General features: G+C 47.1%; 1 protein-coding gene across 3 annotated transcripts in view; it reads right to left on the bottom strand.

The window, feature by feature from the left end:
• LOC129171918 (prospero homeobox protein 1-like) overlaps positions 1-22681 on the bottom strand; it is a 28038-nt gene extending 5357 nt beyond the window's left edge. Inside the window, exons 1-4 of one of the 3 annotated variants that reach the window (XM_054761063.1) lie at positions 22247-22681; positions 18175-20229; positions 14707-14814; positions 8561-8755 (exon numbers count right to left, since the gene is read on the bottom strand). In XM_054761063.1, the coding sequence (XP_054617038.1) occupies positions 8561-8755; positions 14707-14814; positions 18175-20160 (2289 nt within the window). In that variant the 5' untranslated portion in view covers positions 20161-20229; positions 22247-22681. The other 2 variants (XM_054761064.1, XM_054761065.1) reach the window with 2 other exon arrangements.
• Between the last annotated feature and the right edge of the window lie 305 nt (positions 22682-22986).

Below are 22986 nucleotides of genomic sequence, written 5' to 3'. Positions count from 1 at the left end.
CATGACTTTCTATGCCGGCTGCTGTTAAGTGTATGCCAAAGCAACAGGTGGTGCTGTCACCACTAACAGCAAAGTCATCCTAGCCAATTACAGTGAAGACAGTTAACTAGCAGAAGACCTAAAACTGACAAAAAGGGGATTCACACATGTTATCTGATAGTCGAGTATACGTTACTCTACTCCATTATCAAAACAAACAGTTTGCTGGCTGGATTCTCCAAGACGTTAGCATCCAGTGACCTCAAAAGCAGTTTTCATGTGGACAAAAGGCCCAAACACCTTAAAAAATCTGAGGTTATTACATTTTCTGTGTTTTCCAGGGGCTTGACGGCCGTAAAGTTGAGCAGGCCAGTAACGTTGATTCAAAGCAGAGCTTCCCCCACTCTCTCTGACACACAAAAAAACACATAGGCCCCTTTGCCTCACATATCTGTTCCGATCAATAATCTACAAAGGCCTTGATAAGTCCTTGGCCCGTACTGTCACTTTGGACAAACACAACCCATGTCCCCAGTCTTTCTGCAACTCCCTCTTCCACTGATAAGACTGGACGAAGGGTCCAACTAACTGCTGAGGAAGAGAAACAGTTCTAGCGTTGGAGAGTTTTGGCTTTAATCCCGCCAAACGGTGCTCCCCATCCTCATAAAGTTCAGATTCCACACTCAGGAAGTCTTGAACGCTCTTAGGTGAATGCTGGGACAGGAAAGGGGCCTTAAAGCTGAGCAAACAGCAGCCACCTTCAGCCCGCTGATAGCCTCGAGACCGTGGAGCCCTTGAGGCGCTTCTGCGGCCACATGCATGTGTGTGCGGGTCTCTTGTGTCTTTGTGTGTGTGAGCATGAGCAGTGGTATCACATTAGCTGCTTTCAAGGTGCTCCGAGTCAAGGGCAGGGCAAGGTCAAAGACAACCAGGAAGCATTACCAGCGCACCAGTTATCCTTGTTTCGTCATACTTTCTTGGCTCAGTCGCCACTTCACCCCACCGAAACCCAAAAACACTTCATCAACACCACAACCAAAGTCTTCATCCTTCAAGCGGTACCTGAGCTAAGGCTGTCTTTTTGGCTGACAAAAATAGCCAAATATACTTCAAGCAACTTCCTAGGCCTGTCTAAGTACGCACGGCCATGACTGATGAATAGTCGTTAAGTGCTTCCATTAGTGATCCTTTTCTTATTCCTGTTTCATTTATTCCTTGTATTTATTTTTACCACTGTATTGTACATTGCCCTGCGATTGACTGGCAACCAGTCCAGGGTGTACCCCGCCTCTCGGCTGAAGTCAGCCGGGATAGGCTCCAGCTACCCGTGACCCTAGTGAGGATAAGCGGCACAGAAGATGGGTGGATGGATGTATTGTACGTGTCTTTCATGGGCTCTGTGTCCAGTGTGAGTTAATTCAGGCATATGATTACTGACTTACAGCAAAACTCTACTTACATCACAGTCTCGGAATGGAACTCGTACGTAACCTGAGAACTACCTGCAACACATACGCCGAAGAATTACAAACAGTAGTGAGCCCAGAAATCCCAGTTCAATCCCTTGAACACATCGTTTGGTGCAAGGAACAACAACACAGGCTGCGGGGAGAGAGAGGCCACAATGAGCGGGGTCACAAAGTCGAGTAAGGTGGCGGGGGGGGGGCCTCTGGAGGTCAGCAAGTCAGGGAGGCCGATGGAGCAGGAGGCGGAAAGGAAAGAAAGGAAAGCAGAGGGAGTCTGGAAGATGGGAAGAGGACATCTGGAGAGGAGGGGAAAGAATAGAGAGGAGGGTGAGGGGCAAACAATAAATGATGGCAGGAATAAGACGTAAGGATGCAGATTGACAGAGAAGGAAAAAAGGGGGGAGGACTGGGGGCGATAGGACTTGGACGCATCTGCAGCTCTGATGCACGCCCTGGTCATTTTGGCATCGGTCCCTTCGCCACGCTTCATTAGTCTCTCTCTCACGCACGCACACACACACACACACACACACATGCACGCGCACATGGAGGGAGACCAAAATGGTCCAGAAATAATGACATAATCAGCAGCTGTGCCACAGAAGAGCAGGCCGCCCGTCACAAGGTGACCAGGGACAGAAGGAGGAGGGGAAGAAGAAGAAGGAGGAAGGTGGAGGAGGAAGTTAACAACTGGGAAGTGGTTTCTATGTACAGGATGTGTGTGAGCAGGCACGATCTGAACATGTATCTGTGATTAATATGTTACGATTAATATACACGCGCACGGAGATATGCTTGTTGAAGCAGTGCACCAAATAAACACACACACACACACACACACACACACACAGGGACCACATGGTGATGAAAAGACCTGTCAGAGGACATCAAGTGGGGGCCCTCAATAGCCCGCGGCTATTCATCGGGAAGCAGATGATCCCGCTCGCCATTCTTTTCCACGCTTAACTCTTGTCATCACGAGAATTAAAGGGCCATAAGACAGCTTCTAGCACGATGCACGAGATCAGCCCAGCGACTAACTTCTTTTTACACTTTACTGACAAACTGGGGTATATGACAGTTAAAGAATGTAAAAATGCTCTTTTAAACCGGCCTGTTACAGTTAATAAAGGTTTTATGAAGGGTTCAGTAGCGATTATTTCCACGGCTTTTTGCTCGCTTTAAAGACAAATAGATCATTTGGCGATACAGCTGGAATATGTCACGACTGATTTTAGTCAAAATAACCTACACAAGATGCAAACGACTTGTCTGTACTTAAGTCTGTGTTTAACATTTGGTGCTATTCTGCAGTGGACCGTAGATTGCTGCTGAGGTGCGTAGAGTGTATAGGTTTAAGTGTTTATAAGAGTGCCAGTGGCATATTGTATTGGGTTTATTTTTGGAAGCTCTGAACTTAAATCTATAGCACCGTCTTATTCATCTCCCTCTAATGTTTTATCTCCTTTTTTTGTCTTGCAGAACCCCTGAGCACACCTGACCGGATGACACGGTATGCCTGACGATGCTATAAATATCTAAATATGTTTGCATTTATACCCCAACGTCCTCATGTGCACGCTCTGCAACGGCCGCAACCTTTTCACCTCCAATTCCCCGAGGTCAAACTTCGGTCAAAGACACACCCACTTTCCTCTCACACACACACACACATACGCAGCATGTTCTTACGTGGCGACATCCCCCCTCCGTCCCTTTTAAAGAAAGAACGGGAAAGGTCGAGAAAGGAGGGGGGATAGCGGGAGCGGAAAAACGGGAATTTGAACAAATGGAGCCCCGAGAGGGAAGCGAAGAGGAGGATCGAGGGAGGACCAAGGGGGGAAGGAGAGGTGAAGCGCACAATGCAACGGGGCACGGCGGTTGGACAGACAGCATCTGCTCTCGGCTCTCTCCAGTCCGCCGTAATGGATGGCGAGCCGACGAGGGGAAAACGGGGGGATGGAGAGACAGCAGGTGGAAGACGAGGACGAAAAGTTGGGAAAGATGGAGGAAAAAGCAAGAAGTTATTCTGACTTTTGAGCTGGACGGACGGACAAAAGAAGCGGAGAAACACGACACCTCAAAGAGATCATAGGACGTTCCTCTTTTAAAATGTCCTCAGTGGGAGGAGTGGCCACTGACTGAGGAAGCTTGGCCTAGCCTGGAAATCTGAGAGTTTCCCATAACCATCATAAAACTGTCTTTTTATCAGACCCCCCCACTGCCGCCTGCCCTTCTGAGCCATTACCAGGACACACACATTCCTGTCCCATGAAAGATGATGTGTGTTGTCATTGGCGGTTCAAACACACACACAGGAGGGGGGAGAAAGGAAAGGACGCTAAGCGAGAGTTTGCACTCACATGAAAGCGCTGCCTGCTCAAAGTCAAGGCTTTTGCGGTGGAGCCCGGACTTTGATGGCGGCGGACGGAGCGAGTGAGAAAGCGGAGAAGAAAGGGAAGAAGAGAGTGGATCAGAAAGGAGGAGGGAGGGGAAAGTAGGTAATTAACGGCGAGCTCTTTTAATTACCAGCTAGTGTTCATTGTGCCAGAAGGAATGTGACAATTATGCCATTAAAACTTCCTAATAGGAGGTGGTGGTGAGGAGGGGGGTGGGGGGGCGCATAACGGAAGACATGCAAGAGAAGGATGAAAGAATGAAAGGAGAGAGGCGACGGAAGGAAAAGAGAGGGAGAGGAGAGGGAGGGATATGAAAGGAAAAGAGGAAACAATCGCGACAAAAGAGGAGCTGGGAGGGAAGATGGGGAGCGTATTAGGCCAACACAGTGACAGAGCAGATTAGCATCAAACAAGAAAGGCCATGGACGTGTGTGTGTGTCTGTGTGTATGTGCGTGTGTGTGTGTGTGTGTGTGTCACTGAAACAGAGGACATATTCATTCCAAAGACGCCACCAAGGTGGATGGAACTTTGATGATGCAGAATCTGGCAAATGGAAACTTCAGTGTGTGTGTGCTGAATGTGCGTAGGCTCCCGTTTCAAGTGGTGGTGCAGGCAGGTAGGGGAGGAACAGGAGGAGGAGGAGGAGGAGGAGGAGGAGGAGGTGTAGGAGAAAGGGGAGAGATCCACAGAAAAGGGCCTTGGGGGCATCCTGATCCACACATCACATCCTCCATCTCCACGTTTCCTCTATGACTCACACACACACACACACACACACTTATGAGTATAAGACGGTAAATCCTAACAAACTTGCACATATATATCACACACAGGAGTCCCACACAAAAAACAACTAAAAAACACACAACCCACGCAACACCACACTGGCTACATGGTCTCTCTCACACACACATGCACAAAACAACGCCCACACGCACAACAAAGGCCACACAAACATTTGAGAGTCTCCGTGCGCACCACCAAGGCGGTTGGCTTGTTTGGAATTTGCATGGCTGGGCAAATTTTCCTCAACTCTAATCAGCTCCTGGATCTCTCAGACACCTGCCCGACGCACAAAAAAGCCTTCCTATGCAAAACAACAAAGTGGCCCACCTCACCTCCCCGCTCCTCGCCCAACAGAAGACTTATTCACCTGTCCTCGCCTGTTCTTGCAAATGTTCACATTTATGTATGCAAATACAGGAAGCTGTTCCACCTTCGACCGGTTTTCAAGCAGCCATGAGAAGAGTGATAGTCTCGTCGCACGATTTATTCATGCCCCAAGAGGGAACGCACTCGTGCCAGGCGGGGAAGATGGACCGCCTCCCCTCCGGTGTTCTGCATTTTAAACTTGCACATCCATCTAAGAAAGTTATTAACACAGGTTGACAAGTTGTTTACACTAACTTTATTTAGTAGCTGGATTAGAGAAGACTACACAAGTGCTACAAAGTCCAACGCAATCCATTTTGTGATCTTCATCCTAGTTTTCCCAGGCAAATCAATTCTACAGCAGTTAAAGTAATCCGTTCCAGCTCCACGTTTGAACTAGGATCACAAGTGTCACAATAAACGGCACAGCCAATTGTGTACTCACGTAACGTACGATGCCTCACGTGACATTTTGTTAGCAACGTTATGTTTGTTGTCAGCTAATGATAGAGGTTTGGCAAAGTTTAGCTACTAACGTTAGCTATCATTGAACGGGGCGGGCGTACCATTAGGCACGATTGCCTTGGGTGCCAAGATTTCCGGGGGCCTCCAAACATCTCATAAGAACTTGTTAGAACAGTCACAACAAACGTAGACATACGACGTCAGCCGTGGAGAATGCAGTAGTTGTAGGGATGAAGCTGAGAGTGCTTTTCATCGCAAAGATTTGAGTATTAAAGTGGTAAACTATATGAAATGTTGCTTCATGTTCTTAATTACAGTAAAAGCGTTCACTTGTTAGGTCAAGTAATCCCCGAGGAGGATTTCAAGAACTTTATCTGGCTCAAGAAACAGAAGAAACATTCATGTTTAAATATTCAAAATTGATTTAAAATAAATCAATCAAATAAATAAATCAAATCAAATAATAATTCAATTTAAAATAGAATAAAACTTTTGTCAGTGCAGTACAAGGATACGGAGGAACCCCCAAATGAACTAACTGGGTTGCGTTGGGCCCCCAGATGAAATAAACATTGAATGTTTAGCCTATCATAACCACAGCATGAACAACACAACAACTTCCGCCATTTCATTTGGATGCAATTCCTAATTGTGTCTGGTCTTTTAAAGCACTACTGGTAACACATGCTAGCCGGTGGTGGGTGTTCTTATATTTTTTGGTTGGACGGCAACTTTAACTCTTAGTATTGTTTTCAACTTATTGTCATTTAGCCACATTCGCACACTAAGTTCCATTTTGTCTTTTGGTGAGCATCACATTTCTCCTCCTTGCCATCACTGCTTTTTCTCTGTGGTATCACAAAAAAGCTAAAGAACAAGCTAAAACACTGATGTCCAACAATATATGCTAACGTTTGCTGACTTGCTGAACGATTTTATGCAGAAAATTCCAGAAAAATGGTGTTGAACTCCAAACTTGTCTTTGTAATTGTAATGATCGCTTTCAACACAACAGGGTAGCAGAAATGACTCTCAAACATCACACACCCACCTTTGCGACTGCAATTGATATTTGCTGCGTTTTACACAGAAAATGACAGATTTTACAGTCAAAAAGGAGCTACTAAACCCAAACGTGTGGTACTTTTCCTTGATATTTGTTTTTGTGATGCCACCGGTTGTATCAGTCAGAGAAAATGCGAGCAAATGGAAGGTATTGCGACATAGGAAAGAGGTCATTGTCCTGACTGCTCAGTACAATATGGCTAAAGCAACAAGAATAATATTAGAAGAACGTATTATGTGCGGAAAAGTAAGTTTAGTCATTATCTGAAGAGACTCATCTCCCAAACAGGTTTTCCACTGTCTGTCACTCATCATAACTTCTTTTGACGCGTGTATGTACTTTATGATGACTGCAATATTATTACGCAGCCCATTTCTAATGGATTTTAGGCTTAAGGAGCCCTCATGTACAGTACAAGTGTTTCTGCCAGGCAGAGCCTTTCAAAAGCCTTTAGAGGACGCAAGATGGATGGAGGAAAGTGTTTGTGTGTGTGTTGTGGTGCACGTACAAAAAAAAGAGCCCCAGTGGACAAATAACGCACACAGAGAAACAGACGGGGGGAAAAGAGAAAGAAAGAGGAGTGCAGCACTTCAAGTGTGAGCTCTGCAAAAACTCCCACTGCTCGCAAGGGCACTTCTATCCGGTACGTCATCTCTCTCTTCTTTCTCCCCTGACTCCCTCCCTCCCCCCTTCTATGCTCTTTCTTTTGTCTCTGAGCTCTCACCCTCCATACCCTATCTATCCATCTCCTGCTTTTCCCCTTCTCCCCCCCTCCTCTCGCTAAAACAGTAGGACGCTTAACCTTGATAACAGTGAAATTTTTCCCCCCTCAAAGTGACACACACACACACACACACACACACACACGGGGGAGAAATGCTTTGCCAGCATGCTCGGCCTGATCCAAGGGATGGCTGTACCCTTCGAGGTGAACAGGACACTGCTGGGAAATGCAGCAACAACAAAACACACACGGGCACTCTTGCGGAGACTCTCTGTAACAAATACACGTGCGAACCCCCCAGCAGCTCCTTCTTAAGATCAGCTGACACCGAGAAGGGAAATAGCCTACACACGAAGGTGGTAAAAAGGAGAAGTGTGCACAATAAAAACCCGCAAAAAGGTGAAGTTACCTACTGACAACTTAGAATAAACTGGAAGACACACACACACACACACACACACACACACACAAAAGAGAGTTAAATGGGGACGGGGAAGTAAAAGAGTCTCAAACACACAAAGACAGTGAAACAAAGAGGGGGAAGAGGCTCGACAAACAAGTCAGTAAAGCGTTCTTCCTCATTTCATGAGACTTCATTCTCATCATACACACGACTAGCTTTAAAAATACCAAAACTTCCACACACTTGTGCATGAAAACACAAGTACAAAGTGTGAGATTTATATTTTGGCACACATACACTAAACCTCCCCCAAGTATATTTGTTTGTTGTTTTCTCATGGAACGTTGTTGTTAAGTAAACACATACTGTGCATTAATAATCACATATAAACTGGCAGATCTTACATTGCTGCTGCGCGATGAAAAGCAAGCATTGCCCCAAAATATTTTGGATTCATTTTGGTATTCAGATAAAAAAAAAAACATGGAGATACATGGTTTTAATTGAAAATATAATGTAAATATTTTCTTTAAAATTGCAAAATATTTATATGAAAAAAATGTAATGATATATTACAATTGTTAATTATATTTGTTGATAATTAATTACTTTATATTTTGTATGTATAAAAGGATGATGAAACATTTATTATACATTCGGTTAAGACATTGTGACATCATTTAAAGAGTATATCGCATCTCCATCTACACATAAATGCTAATAATGAAGTTTTCCTGGCCACAGTTGTTTAAAAGCTCCATTTTCAGTCTCCCAAAACCATACAAAGCACACACAAAAAAATAGAATTTAAAAACCCCCACCTATATCCCATATACTATCATTTTTCCTGCCTAGAATCCGTTTAGTTGGTTTACTTTCCGCCCATAACGTCCCCCCGTATTTACCTCAAAGTCGTTGGCCTTATTGTAATGCATGTTGAGGGCTCGGAAGAGCTCGCAGTCACGGCTCACGCTCAGCTCCTCCACGCCCGCCACGCCGTCGTTGATGGCCTGCCGGGCGAACTTCTCCATCTGGATGTAGTAAAACTCCCGGAAGTTGCTGAACCACTTGATGAGCTGGGAGGTGATGCAGCGGTTAAACTGGAATGAGGGAGCACAAGGGAGAGGATCAGTGTTTGGAAAGCCACAAGACGTTAATGGCATCCGCCAAGTAATGACTGAAACAAAGCGCTGGGATGTATACATGCTTGGACATGACCACAATGTATGCCACTGGGCATCCTCGGGTTGCCATGCTGTTTCATGAACCATAAGGTTAACTGCTGTTAACTGTCATAACGTCATCGATAGTGATGACATCAGCGATGACATCAGTGCCATTCTTTGTTACACATGAGCGTCGGAGAGTGGTACACGGTGTCCCAATACTTTTGTCTGTATTCATAACAAAATGTATGCAGCGTTAGGTGGAGACCCACCGTGCCTCAGCCTTTATAATGCCGCAGGATTTGAGCATAAGTGGAAGACGAGACATATGGGGATGAAAGCGTGTCGTTTCACATCAGGGAGCCGAGATGTGAGGTGAAAAAAAATGGCAAGAGATAATAGAGACATTAAGTAAGACAGCAAGACAAGAGAGTACGTATGTGTGTGTAGATATGTGTGTGCGTGTGCTTCATCTTCCCTGCTGGGAGCCGACATCCCCCCTATCATAACCCGGAGAGTGGAAGGAGAGGTGAAAGGAGGGAGGTGCGGCAGCGGGATGGGGTGGGGTTGGGCCGCAAACACATAATTGACCAGAAAAACGATTAAGTCATCATCTGAAGCGCCCCGGCCCGCAGGGGGCTCAAACAAGTACTTAACCCCGTTCACCAATTACACCCTGATTCTCCTCCCCTCTCTGCACCTCCCGGGCAGGAAGAAAGGAGAAGAAAAAGAGCAGGGAAAAAAAGAGGGTGAGAGAAAAAGGCCGGGATGATAAGCTGTGGCGAAGACTGTGGCTATCTGATCTGTGCCGCTCGGCTGGATTCAATAGGGCCAAGTAAACCTATTAAGAGCCTCAGTGGGTCCCCGGATCTTTTTCCGCCAGTGAAAACACACTGTCCAAACAACCCAGACGCTAGATAAGGACCCCAGACCCTTCATTTTTACCTCCAAAGGACATTTTAGCTGACGAAAAGTAAGCATCTGCTCACACACACAAACACGCCTTCCCAGCCCTCCGTGCTCTTTTTGTGATGCTGGAAGAATGAAGAGGAGGGGGGTGGACACCAACTAAATGCTGAGCGGACTGCTGGCTGGGGAGGCCGAGCGGTTTTGACATGGAGATTAGGTCGTGGCTATTGTTCCGCGACACACAGACGCACACACTAACGTGCACGCACTCCGCAGCAACGTCGGGATTTTGTGAGGAGAAAAAGCGCTAAGAGGAGGCAGGAGAGTGTGGAATCATGGCTAGGTAATGTCATAGTGGCAGACTGGGGCGGAAGAAGTCCGCTTGACATTGTTTTCGGGCTTTTGGAGGGGCGTGTATGCATGGGCGGAGGAGGGGCAAGCGTGGTGGCTGTCCTAAAGTGCATGGTGAGCATAAAGTGGGAAATGAGGCAGGATGGTTGGTGGTAGCAGAGGGGGGAGGAGAGCAGGACGGGTGCAGGTCAGCGCTGTCGGACAATAGCGTACAGAGAGCGGCGAGAGGCTTGCAGGGGGGCCGATGGTGGTGGGGGGTCGGAACGTGAGCAGTCAGCAGGCTGGGGTCGTGACATCGGAGCGTCAAACAAACAAACTACTGACACTTACAAATATTCGCTTGGCTGCAAGGGGCTGCTTAAACGCACACAATAGCCTCGTTTTCTACCGACGCCGGACAGTTTGGTACGCAATTTTTCAAAAGTTGCCTAAAGTGTACAGGGTAGCAAAAGGGCTGATCCATACGATACCAACCTTCCAATGATATCGGAATAGGAAGAACACAAAGTAAAGAGCATATAAGACAGCTTTTTCAAGGGCACAGGAGCATTTTATATTTAATGCAGAAGGCCAACTGAGTTGAATGGAATCTTTTCGGGAAAAATGTATTACACAAAACATCATGCATGATATACCATCTTGTTATAGACTTCAGTATCACATCAGATGGTTAACTCCAGCATCACCATATTCATTTTTTTTATGTTAAGTGTGCTTAACTTATCTTTACACTTGAATGAGAATTCTGAATGTTAAACTGTTTGTGTAAACTTTCCTTGCTTGTCGTCTGAGACATTAGTGAATTGCTGCCAGTGGTGCGCGTGTATGCGCACGTGTGTCAGGGTTTTAAAGCGACTCGCCGGAAAATTGCTGTCTGTGAAACGGACACCATCGCTCACGGCGGAGACCTTTGGTGTCAGCGCAGGCGTGTGAGTGACGGATAGACTTGTCACTTTATTACACAGGCGGCTCAGGAGGAGATGCAAGTGAGCCCCCCCTCCCTCCATGCAAAACACACCTCATAAAATGTGGACGGAGGTACGAGTTGTACGGGGCTTCACTCAACACAAGCCTTTCAATCAAGTTTGGCAAGCCCTCCCCAAGCATTGAGCATGGGTTTGGGGGGGGTGGATCAAGACACCGCCGCCCTCCCCTTCACCCCCATAGCAGCTGAGGATGAGAGTGTTGGGTGTAAAAGGAGGGAATTGGTTGAAAGGAGCACATCACTGCAGCTTCTTAATCAGACTTGGCAGGGGTCAGCCAGCACACACATAAGATGCAACGTATATGGGTGTGTGTGTGTGTGTGTGCGTGTGTGTGTGTGTGCGTGTGTGTGTGTGTGTGTGTGGCTAAGAGGCAGATGAGAGAGATACAGCCAGAGTGTGTTTCTCACACTCACACTCAAGAGCCTGTGAAAGGTCAACGCTGAGTGCTAACAGCACAAGATAGAAGGTGACACACACAAACACACGCACGCACACGCACCCCCCCCCCAAACACACACACTGTCCAGGATAGGAAAGCACTCCAGTCTAAGTCTAAGTTGCGTGTAACTTTATGAGTTGTTTGTGTGTACAGAAAATGAAACAGTGTGTGTCGCGGTGGCCAACAATGCACACAGATGACCTCAGTGTGCTAAGCTACATCCAGAACAAGCGCAGAGGAGAGCAGAAAGACACAGAAGCCTGGACGGGCCTCCCTCTCTCTCTCTCTCTCTCTCGCTCTCTTTTCTCTTGCCTCTCTCTCTCTCTCTCTCTCTCTCTCTCTCTCTCTCGTAAGCCCCTTCACAGTCATCGGGGCTTTCTAACGTTTCCTGTTTTCGCAGGGGTGAATTGTGGGAGATAATCTCTGGCTGCCGATTGGCTGACTGCACACAAAAAGCGGCCCTGGAAAGCGGCCTTTTGTTACTGCGGTGACTCAAATCCAGCCGCTGGCTTTTCTTTCTTTTCTTTCTCGCCGGCCCCAGTGAGGCACATATAGTATGCCACATCATCAGCAAAAAACAAGAAAGAAAACAGGAGGAATGACCACTAGAAGGGGGCAAAATACTGACAGTTGTGTCCGTAGTGTGGAATTGACTGCTGATAAATCGCATCTTGAAGTGACTGCACGACTTGACCGCAACCAGCAGAGGCGCAGTTGATAGCGTCTTCACTGACGTAGTTTACGTTCCAGGTGTTTGCTAACATGAAGACAATCAAGTACATTAGTAGTTCTGGTCTTTTTTGCACTTCGCAAGTGTCACACAAAGGCAACATCGTTGTAACAATGCTTTCATTGAGCTGCAAAATGTGCAAAAATACTAATTTTCTCTGTTTGACAGGAACCATATGTTCAAAAAACTTTCAAGTTAGCCTTTTCCAAAATGCCGTTGTCGTGTCCAAAACCACCATCTTTATCCATTCTTTCTACAGAATAACAACATGGCGTTAGCTCTGCATTACAATACAACACTGACAAGAGAAACAGGAGTTCAGAACATTTAGGGAGAGAGATTGTTCTATTCCATTAGAAAATAAAATTTCCCCCATAACCGCTGAAGGCAGGCTAGACCAGTGATTCTCAACTGGTTGGTTGAGAAATAAAAAGTGAGTCATGAGCGTTAAGTGAGTGATGGAATTGGCCAATAAAAACGGAATCTAGTGTTACACGCAGAATCTCGTGGAAATTGACACCAAGTGAATGAAATGCTGTCATCACACGAGCCCGCCTCCTCCCGAATTAAACACGTCAAAAACACATCAAAAAACACACCTGAAACGCCGGTAAAAGTTGGCGGAGCATGAGTGGAAGCTAGCTAGTGCGGCGGCACTAGCTAAAATTGACAAAAATTAAACGGATGTCAAAGGGCCCTACTTAAGGTGGCGACAAGGCTCGGTAGTTCTATTTCAAACCTGCTGTCATCAGAGAAGACTAACGTTTGTTAGTAGTCGACTGCCATTAAGATGTCAAATGTGTCAGTTAGTCTTGTTGAGCCTTAAGAACTGTTTGCCTGTATTTGATGCTTATTATATTTCAGCGGTTTAAGTGGTATGTACATCATAGTTGTCTCTTTCATTGTCACATTTGGAGGTGTTTGAAATTGCCATGGAAAACCGCTAATGCTAATCGCTAGCGCGTAGAAGGGACTGTCATTAAGGGGTGATGGTGGGTCCCGCAGCCAAACCAGTTGAGAACCACAGGAGACAAAACCACAGAAGAACTACTTTTTCAAGTAAATCAAAGACCAAATGGGAGCTGCCTTTAGCAAATTGACCTAATGTGTTTATTAATGTGGTGTAATTATTCCCCGTGTATCTCGCGTCACGTGCAGGGTGCTAAAGCTACTGTGGTGATATTGAGTCCAAACAATGGTATCATGACACATCTGTCAAAACATTCCCAAAGCAGCCAAAGTCAATAAAAGTCACTATATTATTCATGAAAGAGATTAATAACAAGGTTGACGGCGTCCCGCGGTTGTTAGGGCAACCCACTTCCCACGTTCATTAGGTTCTTGACAGTCAGGAGCCTGATTAGCGGAGACCTGATTAGCCTTAAAGACTTGTTGTCTGAGAACAGCCACTCACTAAGAGGCCACGCCGGCGGAATCTAATTAGATAGTCCGTCTAATTCCCATACATGTCTACAAACTTGAGGCTCTCCTCCATTGTCCCGGACAAAAACAAAAACAAACGAATGTGACTCATAATCCTCTTAACGATCTTGACCTTGTTTCAGTATCTGATGAGGTCACTTGTGATCACAGCACCTCCTCAGCAGACATAAATCACTCAAACGGCGCGCTTCACATCTTTAACACAAATGTTAGCAGCAATGTTCAAGTCAGGTTTTTTAAGCGCAAAAAACAAAAAAAGCCTCAAAAACATTTTTTCCTAATGAAGCCAGTGCCAACCACGCTTCGCCAACATGTGCCCCCTTTTCATCCCAAGCGCCGATGTGCCGAGGGAAGGTCACGTGACCCGCAAATCGCGGCCGGTGGCAGCGGCATCCAAGAGGAGGCAGCTGAGAAAAAAGGGAACCTTTATCTTCTGATTTGAATAAGATGGCCTGGATCTGTCACAGTGTTTACCCGCCGTATGGTCAGAGAGGGGCGTGCACACAAACAACAGCAACCAACAAACAAGGCTGTGCATGCTTACAACAGCTATTGTGTTGTTGTTTTTTTTCAATGCAGCTTAAAAATTGTGCTTTGTTTCCTAAATTTCCTTCATTAAACTCCCAGTGGAGCTCATCCTTGCCATGTCCGCTAAACAGACTCGCCAACCGCTCTCCCTCTCTCCCTCCCTCCCTCGCCTCCGTACACCTGCTCGGATAACCACCCCTCCACTCTTTCTCATCCAGAATGCTCTCAAGCCCTCTGTCTGTGCAAACGCATCCAACTTCCTCTTCTCTCATCTTTTGCATAAAACCACAAGTTAGTGGAGACGGGAAGGACCTCATTTGGAGAATGACAGGCATACATTGTTCATTGTAACTGAAGCTCAAGCAGCATCATGAATGCAACTTCTCCTTTTTAAAAAACAAAAAAACAGGTGTTACGGTCAAAGCAATAGAGAAGAAAATGCGTGCGAACCATTTTTGGCAAAAAATTAACTTTTTTGGTGCCGGTTGGAAGGACTCACCTTGACATCGGAGAAAAACATCTTAAGCATGTTGGAGCTCGGGTAGCGGGTGTAGAAGAACATCAGCTTGGCCTTCTTCAGATGATTTGGGGAGAGACCCTCCTGTATCTGAGAATTGCTTCCATTAAGGACAAGTGGCAGAATGCTTAGTAGGATATAACGGACAGGTCACCTTCCAAGTAGGGTCACATGTGATGTAGGTCTGATGTGCGTCACTTGACCCATGTAGTGTCAAAATGCAGCCTCAGTTGACGGATCACCGCCTTGCCTCTCAGGCGTACGGTTTGCTAGGTGGAGTGGGGGTTGTTCAAGACGACAGTGCGGCAAGTCCAAATTTGCTAGCAATTAGCATTGTCCGTATCGGGCGTGACGCCGTCATGGCTAATAAAATGCCGTGCAGCCCTACAGCTGATGCTTTTACATAAGGAGCCTCATTTCACAGTCAAAGCAAGCGAGCGCCTTTGCCTTCTCCCTGCACTAACCTCCACCCTGAAGAGGAAGAAGGGGAGGGACATTTGCATATCACAGACAAAGACAGCCGTTAACGCCAGCGATGGGCAAGAAAGCCTAATGGCTTGGCGACAACACATGCCAAGCCTGAATATGACGCTCTGATGTTGGCCTTCCTAACAGGATAAAAAACTGTATTTTAGAAGACACCACCCCACTAAAAACCTTCAGACACGCACATGGGCCTCCCTCGACTAGAGGTCCTCCTAATGGATCACCTGGACTGTACAGCAAAAGAGGATGGAGATGGGTAGGTGGGGGCACCTTGAGGGATAGCATGGTTCCAATCTACAATTACGTCCCCCTCCTCCTCCCGCTGCTCCACCCCTAACAACACCCCCCAGCCACCACCCCCATCCCTCACCCCCCTCTCGACCTGCCTCTGCCAAAGCCTTGGAGGAGCAGAAGAAGGCGGAGGAGAAGGAACAGAGGGGCTGCGATGCTTTGGACCGAGCCAACCATGGGGGGCCTACAGCACATCTGCGCCGCAGATCGGCCCAAACCATTTCCACGGTGAATAAATGCCCGTATAATGCGTCTGATCATATCAATCTGAAGGATAAGGACTGGGAAAATAGCGGATGTCTGTTTAAAGCTCAGGTTGTTTCCTCAGCAAGCGGTTTCAATCAAGCAGAAGCAAGACCAGGTTTGAGCCATAAGTTCTCATGAAGATTTACACTCGGAGCGGGCAAAGTACACCGACTTGACATTATTTACGATGTGCGGGGGTTGCCCGCGATCGTTAAAACCAGTCAAGTGTCCAGATGTAGCTGTAACCATAGAGAGGGAAGAAGGCATCAGCTGCTAGATTGGATTGCCCTTGGCCTCGGGGTTACACAGCAAAGCCAGCAAACGCGGAACCACGCCGGCTTGGCTCCTTAAAAGATCCCTTCTACTTTGTCTGATTCAGTAAGCGAGAGGCTGAGAGAGAGCGAGTGTCTTGTGGGGATGTGGGGTGGGGGGTGGGGGGTGGGGGCTGGCAGGCTGGTGTTACTCCATCAGGCCCGGCCAAAAGAGCAGCACTTCACTCCCCACACCACACCATCTGCTCCGAGTGGAGGGGATACAATGGACCCTCAGACACAGAGACACGGCTCTTTCTCAATCAGGCAAGGTGGGATTTTTTGGTCACCCATTTGAACACTTTCACTTCTAATTAATTAGGATGTTTTTTTCCCTAATTAGGATTATCGTAACTTTTTTCTTAGTAATTTTTTTTTTAAACAAACCGTCGCAGCCATAAACACTGGACCATTAAGAAAGCCTCACATCTCCTGATGAGACATTTTCATCTCCAATTCCCTCACAGCTTGCAAATGTAATTGTGATTGGACTTAGGGGTGGCGTGCAGAGCTATTATTTTGTCATGATGGCGCGCTTGCACCAGCTGGCCTGCAGTTCGACGTCCCCGCACCCGAACAAGAAATCACCGCTTTCTCAATACTTCCCCAAAGCCCGGAGTCATGAGAGGAAAATAGCCGCTTCCCTTCCCAATTCCAGGTGTAAGGGACAAGAATATTGAGAGTTGGACTGTCGACAAATGAGGAAAGCGATACGACCATCTGCTCGGCGACGGCGCAGAACGCTGGTGAACTTGAACGCACCTCGCAAAATGTCTGACAAGCTGTCGCTGACCTCCGAGGCTCAGAAAGAAGCAAAGTGATTCATAAATTTGGGGCAAACGATAAAGAAGGGATGCACAAAAGAGCTGTGAATACCAAAGCTCAAGTATGGCAATCAATAATAAAAAAGTGCAGATTGCTCAGCCTATTCTTTGGTACATGAGTGAGTAGTCAGAAAGTAGAAAGGCGACCATGAAAAGCCCCAGCATCTGGCGTATGTGCTTGTTTGATTGTTTTCTACTTCCTTCCAGTTGCTGTCCGCCTCTCTCTCTCTCTTGCTTTTCATCCCTCCATCGGGAGCCCACGAAAGCAAAGGATTATGGATCTCTGGAAAGCGTTCACCCTTGGGTCAGAAGACAAGACAAGGCGAGGTAATGAAAGATAAACAGCTCGCTGCAAACACCTGTTAACGTCCGCTTCAAAAGAAAAGACGGGGAGGAGGGGCGTTTGCAGGGAGAGAAAACAAAAAAAAGTATTTGGCTGCCAAGCAACAGACGAAGGGCCCCCCGGGCTGTTGACAGATCTTTATGAAATGAAAAAAAAAGAGAAATGACAATGATTGTGGGCTTTTTACAACAGCGATGGACAATACGAGGAGCGTAAGAGAAAACACAAGCGATCATAAAAGCATCTTGGCCGAGTCCTCGGTGCTTTGTGACACAGACCACACAAAACAGGGCCTCTTCTCGCTTTAAATAAACATCGTCTCCCAACCACAACAGGTATGAAATGAATGTTAATGATTCGAAGCTTTCTACGGATAACTGAGGACATGAATCAAATTTTCATGAGGGTTAAAAGGGTGTTGAGTAGTTGGGGGACTAAGGCGGTATATGGAAAAAAAAAAGGAGGAGGGAGTTTAAGCTATTAGCCTCAGTCTCCAGGGGATTCAATTGGAGCCTCCCATAGGGCAAGGTTTCTTTATCCGCGGGGCACCACTGGGGCACCTCGGGGTTAAACTATAAGCGAGGATGTATAACACTATTGTGTGCCAAGTTCGAGGATGCTATCTACCTCCTTGTTCTTTCAGGACATTTTTTTTTTTTACACAAAAGCAATTGGGGCAGAAAATGTCGCGGGGACCTAATCTGTCTGAGTAAGCGATATGAGATAAGAAGGCTTTTAAAGCATTCACGGTGGAAGATGGAAGAAAAGGCTGTGCGCTACGAATGTAAAAATAAATACAACAATGCTGTGCAATGGAGATGAGGACAGCAGTGGGAGGAAAAGTGATTCATCAACAGTTTCTTAGGAGAGTCAAAGAAAGAACTTTTAACTCTTGGAGCTCTGGATGCACACCTGTCTCCCACTTGAACACACACTTTCTTAAGGATACATTGCTGCCTGAGTATGGCGAGATGTCAGCCATGTCTTGAAGGTCGCTGCACTCGGACTTGATAAGTGACAGGGAGAGGCCCTCTGCTGTGCTGCCAGGGTGCGCTGGTGAACAAGAACGATGGTGGTGCCCCAGGTGGTGCCCGGATGCCATCTTGGTCCTCAGGCTGGTCGTCTCCCGGGACAGATCCATGGAGTCTGGCGAGGAATGCTCCTTGCCCGGGTAGCCGCCTGTGGGTGCACCCAGGGGACTCTGGAAAGGGTAGCCCATGAGAGGCAGGGGAAACGGGTGTCTGAAGGATGGGGGGCTGAAACCCATCGAGGCAGAGAGTGAAGAGGGGTGAAGAGACGGGTGGTGGTGACCACCGTGGGCACCCACAGCAGAGGACTGGTGGTGGTGCTCGCTGGGCGTCTTCCTCACGACTAACGGCAGCGCCTCGGTTTGGTCGTTTGCAGCACCTGGAATGCCGGGGATGCCGGTAAAGGAGTCTAGCGGATTAGGAATGATGACATCACCGAAGCACTGCAGCCGCTGGTTGGTGGTGTGGAAGTTGGGGTTGTCCCCGTTGACTGCAGCGGAGAACCTTTCAGGGGGTAAGGAAAGTGGAGGGAAGGCCTGCTGGGGTGTGGGCCGTGGAGGCTTGGCAAACACCTTCACTACAGTGTCCACCACCTGTGTCATAGCTGAGTTGAGTTCCTGCTTCAGTGTTTCTGCCAGCTGTTTACCTTCAGCGTGCATGGAGGCGCCGGGACCTCCCTGACCTTTGCTCCGGCCAATTCCGTCTCTCCTTGGCTTCTCCCCGTCCCCCAGCAGAGCCGGCTCCTGAAGCAACGCCCGTGCCCGATCCAGGAAGTGGCCTGGATCCAAGTCAGACATCTCATTGTCAGAGCGCAAATCATCTCCTCCCCGATCGTCACCGCCATTGTCGGACCTCACCGGGCTGTCCTCTGACAGGTTTCCTATGTCATTGTGGAGGTCGTTGTGCAGATCATTGTGTTCAGAGTCGTCTGTTGAATCATAGATCTGAAAGAACTTCTCCTGTAGCTGGCGTAGCTGTTTCTGCATGTCCTCCAGCTGGAGCTTCAGTTGTCTCCGCTCCTCCTGCTTCTGCTCTTTCCTTTGACACACCAGCTGGGTGAAGCTCTGCTGCTGCTGCTGGGGCAGACGCTGCTTGCGCTTATTCTCTCGACTGCTGCTGCTGCACACCTCACCTACCCGAGGGCTGCCGGGGGCCTGCTGCTGAGACTGAGGAGGTGGGCACTCCAGATCCATTTCCCGATCCCTGTCCATCTCGTGCTCACGTTCGTGGCGGGAAGACGCAGGTACCACAACGCTCGGGGAGTGGCTCATACCACGAATGATGTTCTCCACGCGAGCTCGCTTGGCGCGCAGGTGCTCATCGTTGAGACGCTCCATGTCGAAGGTCCCCAGGCCAGGGGGCCGGCCAAACGGGGACAAACATTCCTGAGGGGTGCTGTCTTGAGAGGAATTGCTGCAGGCGTCTTCTTGGTGTGCATCTGAGCTTGTAGTGGAAAGCCCTGATCCAGGGAAGCCCGGGTCACCTCTCTCACCTCTATCCCCCCTCTCTGGTCCTCCGCCGTTTTTAGCTAAGTTATTCTTGAGCAACTGGGAGATAATGGTTGTGCCAGGGAAGGGCATCATGGCATCCTCATATGAGTTGGCCCTCTTCAGTAGCTTCCGCAACACATTGGACTTTGACTCGCTGTCACTGGCTGATACAACGCCAGGCCCCCCGTGCGGCTGCACCACAGAGCACTCCATGGAGTCGGTGTCTGACCCGTGGTGAGAGTGGGCACTCAAAGAGTTCATGGCACTAAAAATGGCTGCTTTGGCGCGCGCAATGTTATCAGTGGTTGTTGTCGCTGAGGCAGAGGCTGCGCTGCCCACGGTCCTCTTCACACCAATGTCCACACGTCTTCGCTTGGTCTGTCTGTTCAGGAGGGAGTCGCTGTCATGGTCCGGCATCACGGGCTGCTGCTATTGGGCCATCTCCCACAAAAGCAGTCTGTCTCTGGGATCAAAGCCTCTGAGTACCTGGGCAAGGGAAGGGATCAAATAAATTAGAGTGAGGGAAAACTCTGGAAACACTTTTACATCAAGAGACACTGCAGCCTACACTTGGTTATTAAGTACACTCTGACAGCGAACAAGCGTGTGTTCCTCCCTTTACAATTCGATAGTGAAACAGACCAATGACGGAGGCTTAAGGGAAATGGGTGAGACGCGTCGTCAGAATTAGGCCTTCGCCACGACATTCCGGGGCAAAGGCCTCCATTTTATCCTGTCCCCTGTTACACGGCGCGTGACACTGAACCAGTTCCCACGCAACACAAAGCAGCATAAAATTATGATAATGACTTAAGTACTTGTCCTCATTTCCATGGTTGTGTGCGGTGTCAGCCAACATAGAAGCTATTAATTGGAAGCACCAAATTAAAAGAAACAGGGTTAAGATTATCGCTTCTTTTTTTTTTTTTTTAAACACTGCCAGTCGTCGTGTAAGAGTCCATCATCTGATCCGTTCCACAAACCAAATTCTAAAACCTCATGCGTCCGCGTGAATCAATAAGGCGACAATGACACATAAAAAGAAAGGCAAAATAGACCAATTGATTTTAGTTACCAGCGTGAGCTCACGTCTGTGCTTTTTTTTTTTTTTTTTTCTTTTTGGTTTTGTTTCATTTGCCTTTTCATCTGGCAAGGGCACTTAATTCTGCTCAAATGAATAGGTCACACAGGTCAAACTGCAGCAAGAACCGACTTAAAGTGCTCTTGCAAAAAAAAAGCTTGAGTCGCATGATGGCAGTTTTGAATGACAGAAAAAATAAATGAGGTTAAAATAAATAAGACACTTTAGTTGTTCAGTGTTGCTTATTTAAATATCATTTCTTTGAAATAGGCAAGTGTTGCAGCTACAGAAATGTAACTTTAGGTTAATATACTCACATAGACACTCATTTGTAACGGCTTAGATTCCACTGGTAGAGAAAAAGCTATTTAAACTCCACTAACATAAATTAGACGCATTTTCCTGCTCATAAAATTACAGAAAATAATTTAGGAGGAAAGAAGAAACATCATTCACAGTCTACTGCGCTTTTAGGAACACCGCTGACAAAACACACATCACAAATGACCAAAAAATAAGCGCAATAAACAACATATTTACCGGGGGAGAAGGGTGAAGTGAAATGACCCCTCCCAGTGAAAAATAGAGTACTGTTCCAAAGTAAAGCCTTCTGATAGATGACGGCTTTTGGCCCATGCGGTGCATTGACATAAGCATTAAACGGCTCAGACAGGAGATACACAAGCTTCTCCTAAGGAGACAAAAACTTGATCACCACCAGGAGCTTTTAAACAATGAGCTGGAAATAGTCACCAGCACAAGCACCTGTCTTTTGGGACCGAGCACCTGTCTCTGTGCGCACACACACACACACACACACACGCAGACACAAACACACACTCACACACACACACACTCTCTCTCTGCATGGTCACTACTTTTAATTTTCTAGATAGAACAAAACACTTCAGATTGCATCTTGTGGGATGGATTTTTAAACCACCACTTTTGCCAAAATAAAAGCAGTTCAGGTTTGATTGGAACTTCAAAATAAAACATTTTCCTCCAAAATAGGGGATCAAAAAGTGAAGGACCGAGCTAACACACTGCTAGTTTGAGATATTACAACATTTCTAACTCCGATTGGACTCTTTATGTAAACTAATGCTGAAAATATCATCCACACACACACACACACACACATACACACGTTGTGTTTCAAGGCAAACACATCACATTTCAAATAGCATACAACTTACTTCAAACTCGCAAAGCACGTCATCATCCTCATGAAAACACACTTCAAGCGTTAGACTTTACCAAACAAGCGCCCGAAGCTATGGTATATGTTGATATATGCCTCCGTGGGACTATTTTACCCGCGTTAATGATTCGTTTTTGGTTGTTTTGTTTCGGTTTTTTTTAAAGGTTTTTCTGACCGCCCACCGCGCGCAGAGAGGGGAGGTATCCGAGGTGACTTACCCCGCAGTTGATGATGATGAGGAGAGGAAGAAGGAGGAGGCGATCCACTTCAGCAACAAAATGATTAAAAAAGAATAGATCACCGTCTGGGATGATTCTGGAATAAGAGTCAGGAGAGCGAAAACGTCTGGAAGATGCGATTTTTTACGTACTGGCTGTGTTCATCTATCGCCAAGCTTCAAGCACAGAGAGCGAGAGACCTACAGAGAATACGAGAGAGAGAGCGTGTGGATGGATAGATGGATGGAGCAGGAGGACTGGATGCAGTGGTGCGCTCCTCCCCGGCCACTAAAAAAGATCCCACTTGAAGACGCGGCTGAAGGAAGCAGGAAGACGTGAGCGCGTCACGGCCGACGGGCGTGATGTAACCGTGGCAAGCCACCAATAAGAGCAGCCCCCACCTCCACCTCCACCCCCATCACTCCAGCATGCAGGAGATCCACGCACTGAACTTGAGTCGGGACCACTGTGGGACCCCCCCTCCCTTTCCTCACACCCCTCCTATACAGAAAAAAGAAAAGGACTTCAATCCATTTTCTTCGACCGCAGTAAGAATCATTATCCGCACTTTTAAAAAATGTTGTATTAACACTTCTGTCGCTAAAAATGTTACATATTTTTCTTGCCGACGTTATTTAATTTAAACTTCCAAACCGGGTGTTCTTTTCGTTGCAACACAATGCAACACATGTTTTTTGTTCGTATTTTAAGCCATGGGCATTATTTCTCGTTAGGAATGA

This window comes from Dunckerocampus dactyliophorus, chromosome 19 (genome assembly GCF_027744805.1).
Source record: "Dunckerocampus dactyliophorus isolate RoL2022-P2 chromosome 19, RoL_Ddac_1.1, whole genome shotgun sequence".
NCBI lineage: Eukaryota > Metazoa > Chordata > Actinopteri > Syngnathiformes > Syngnathidae > Dunckerocampus > Dunckerocampus dactyliophorus.
The sequence above is the reverse complement of the archived record's forward strand: the minus strand, read 5'-3'. Positions and strand labels throughout refer to the sequence as shown.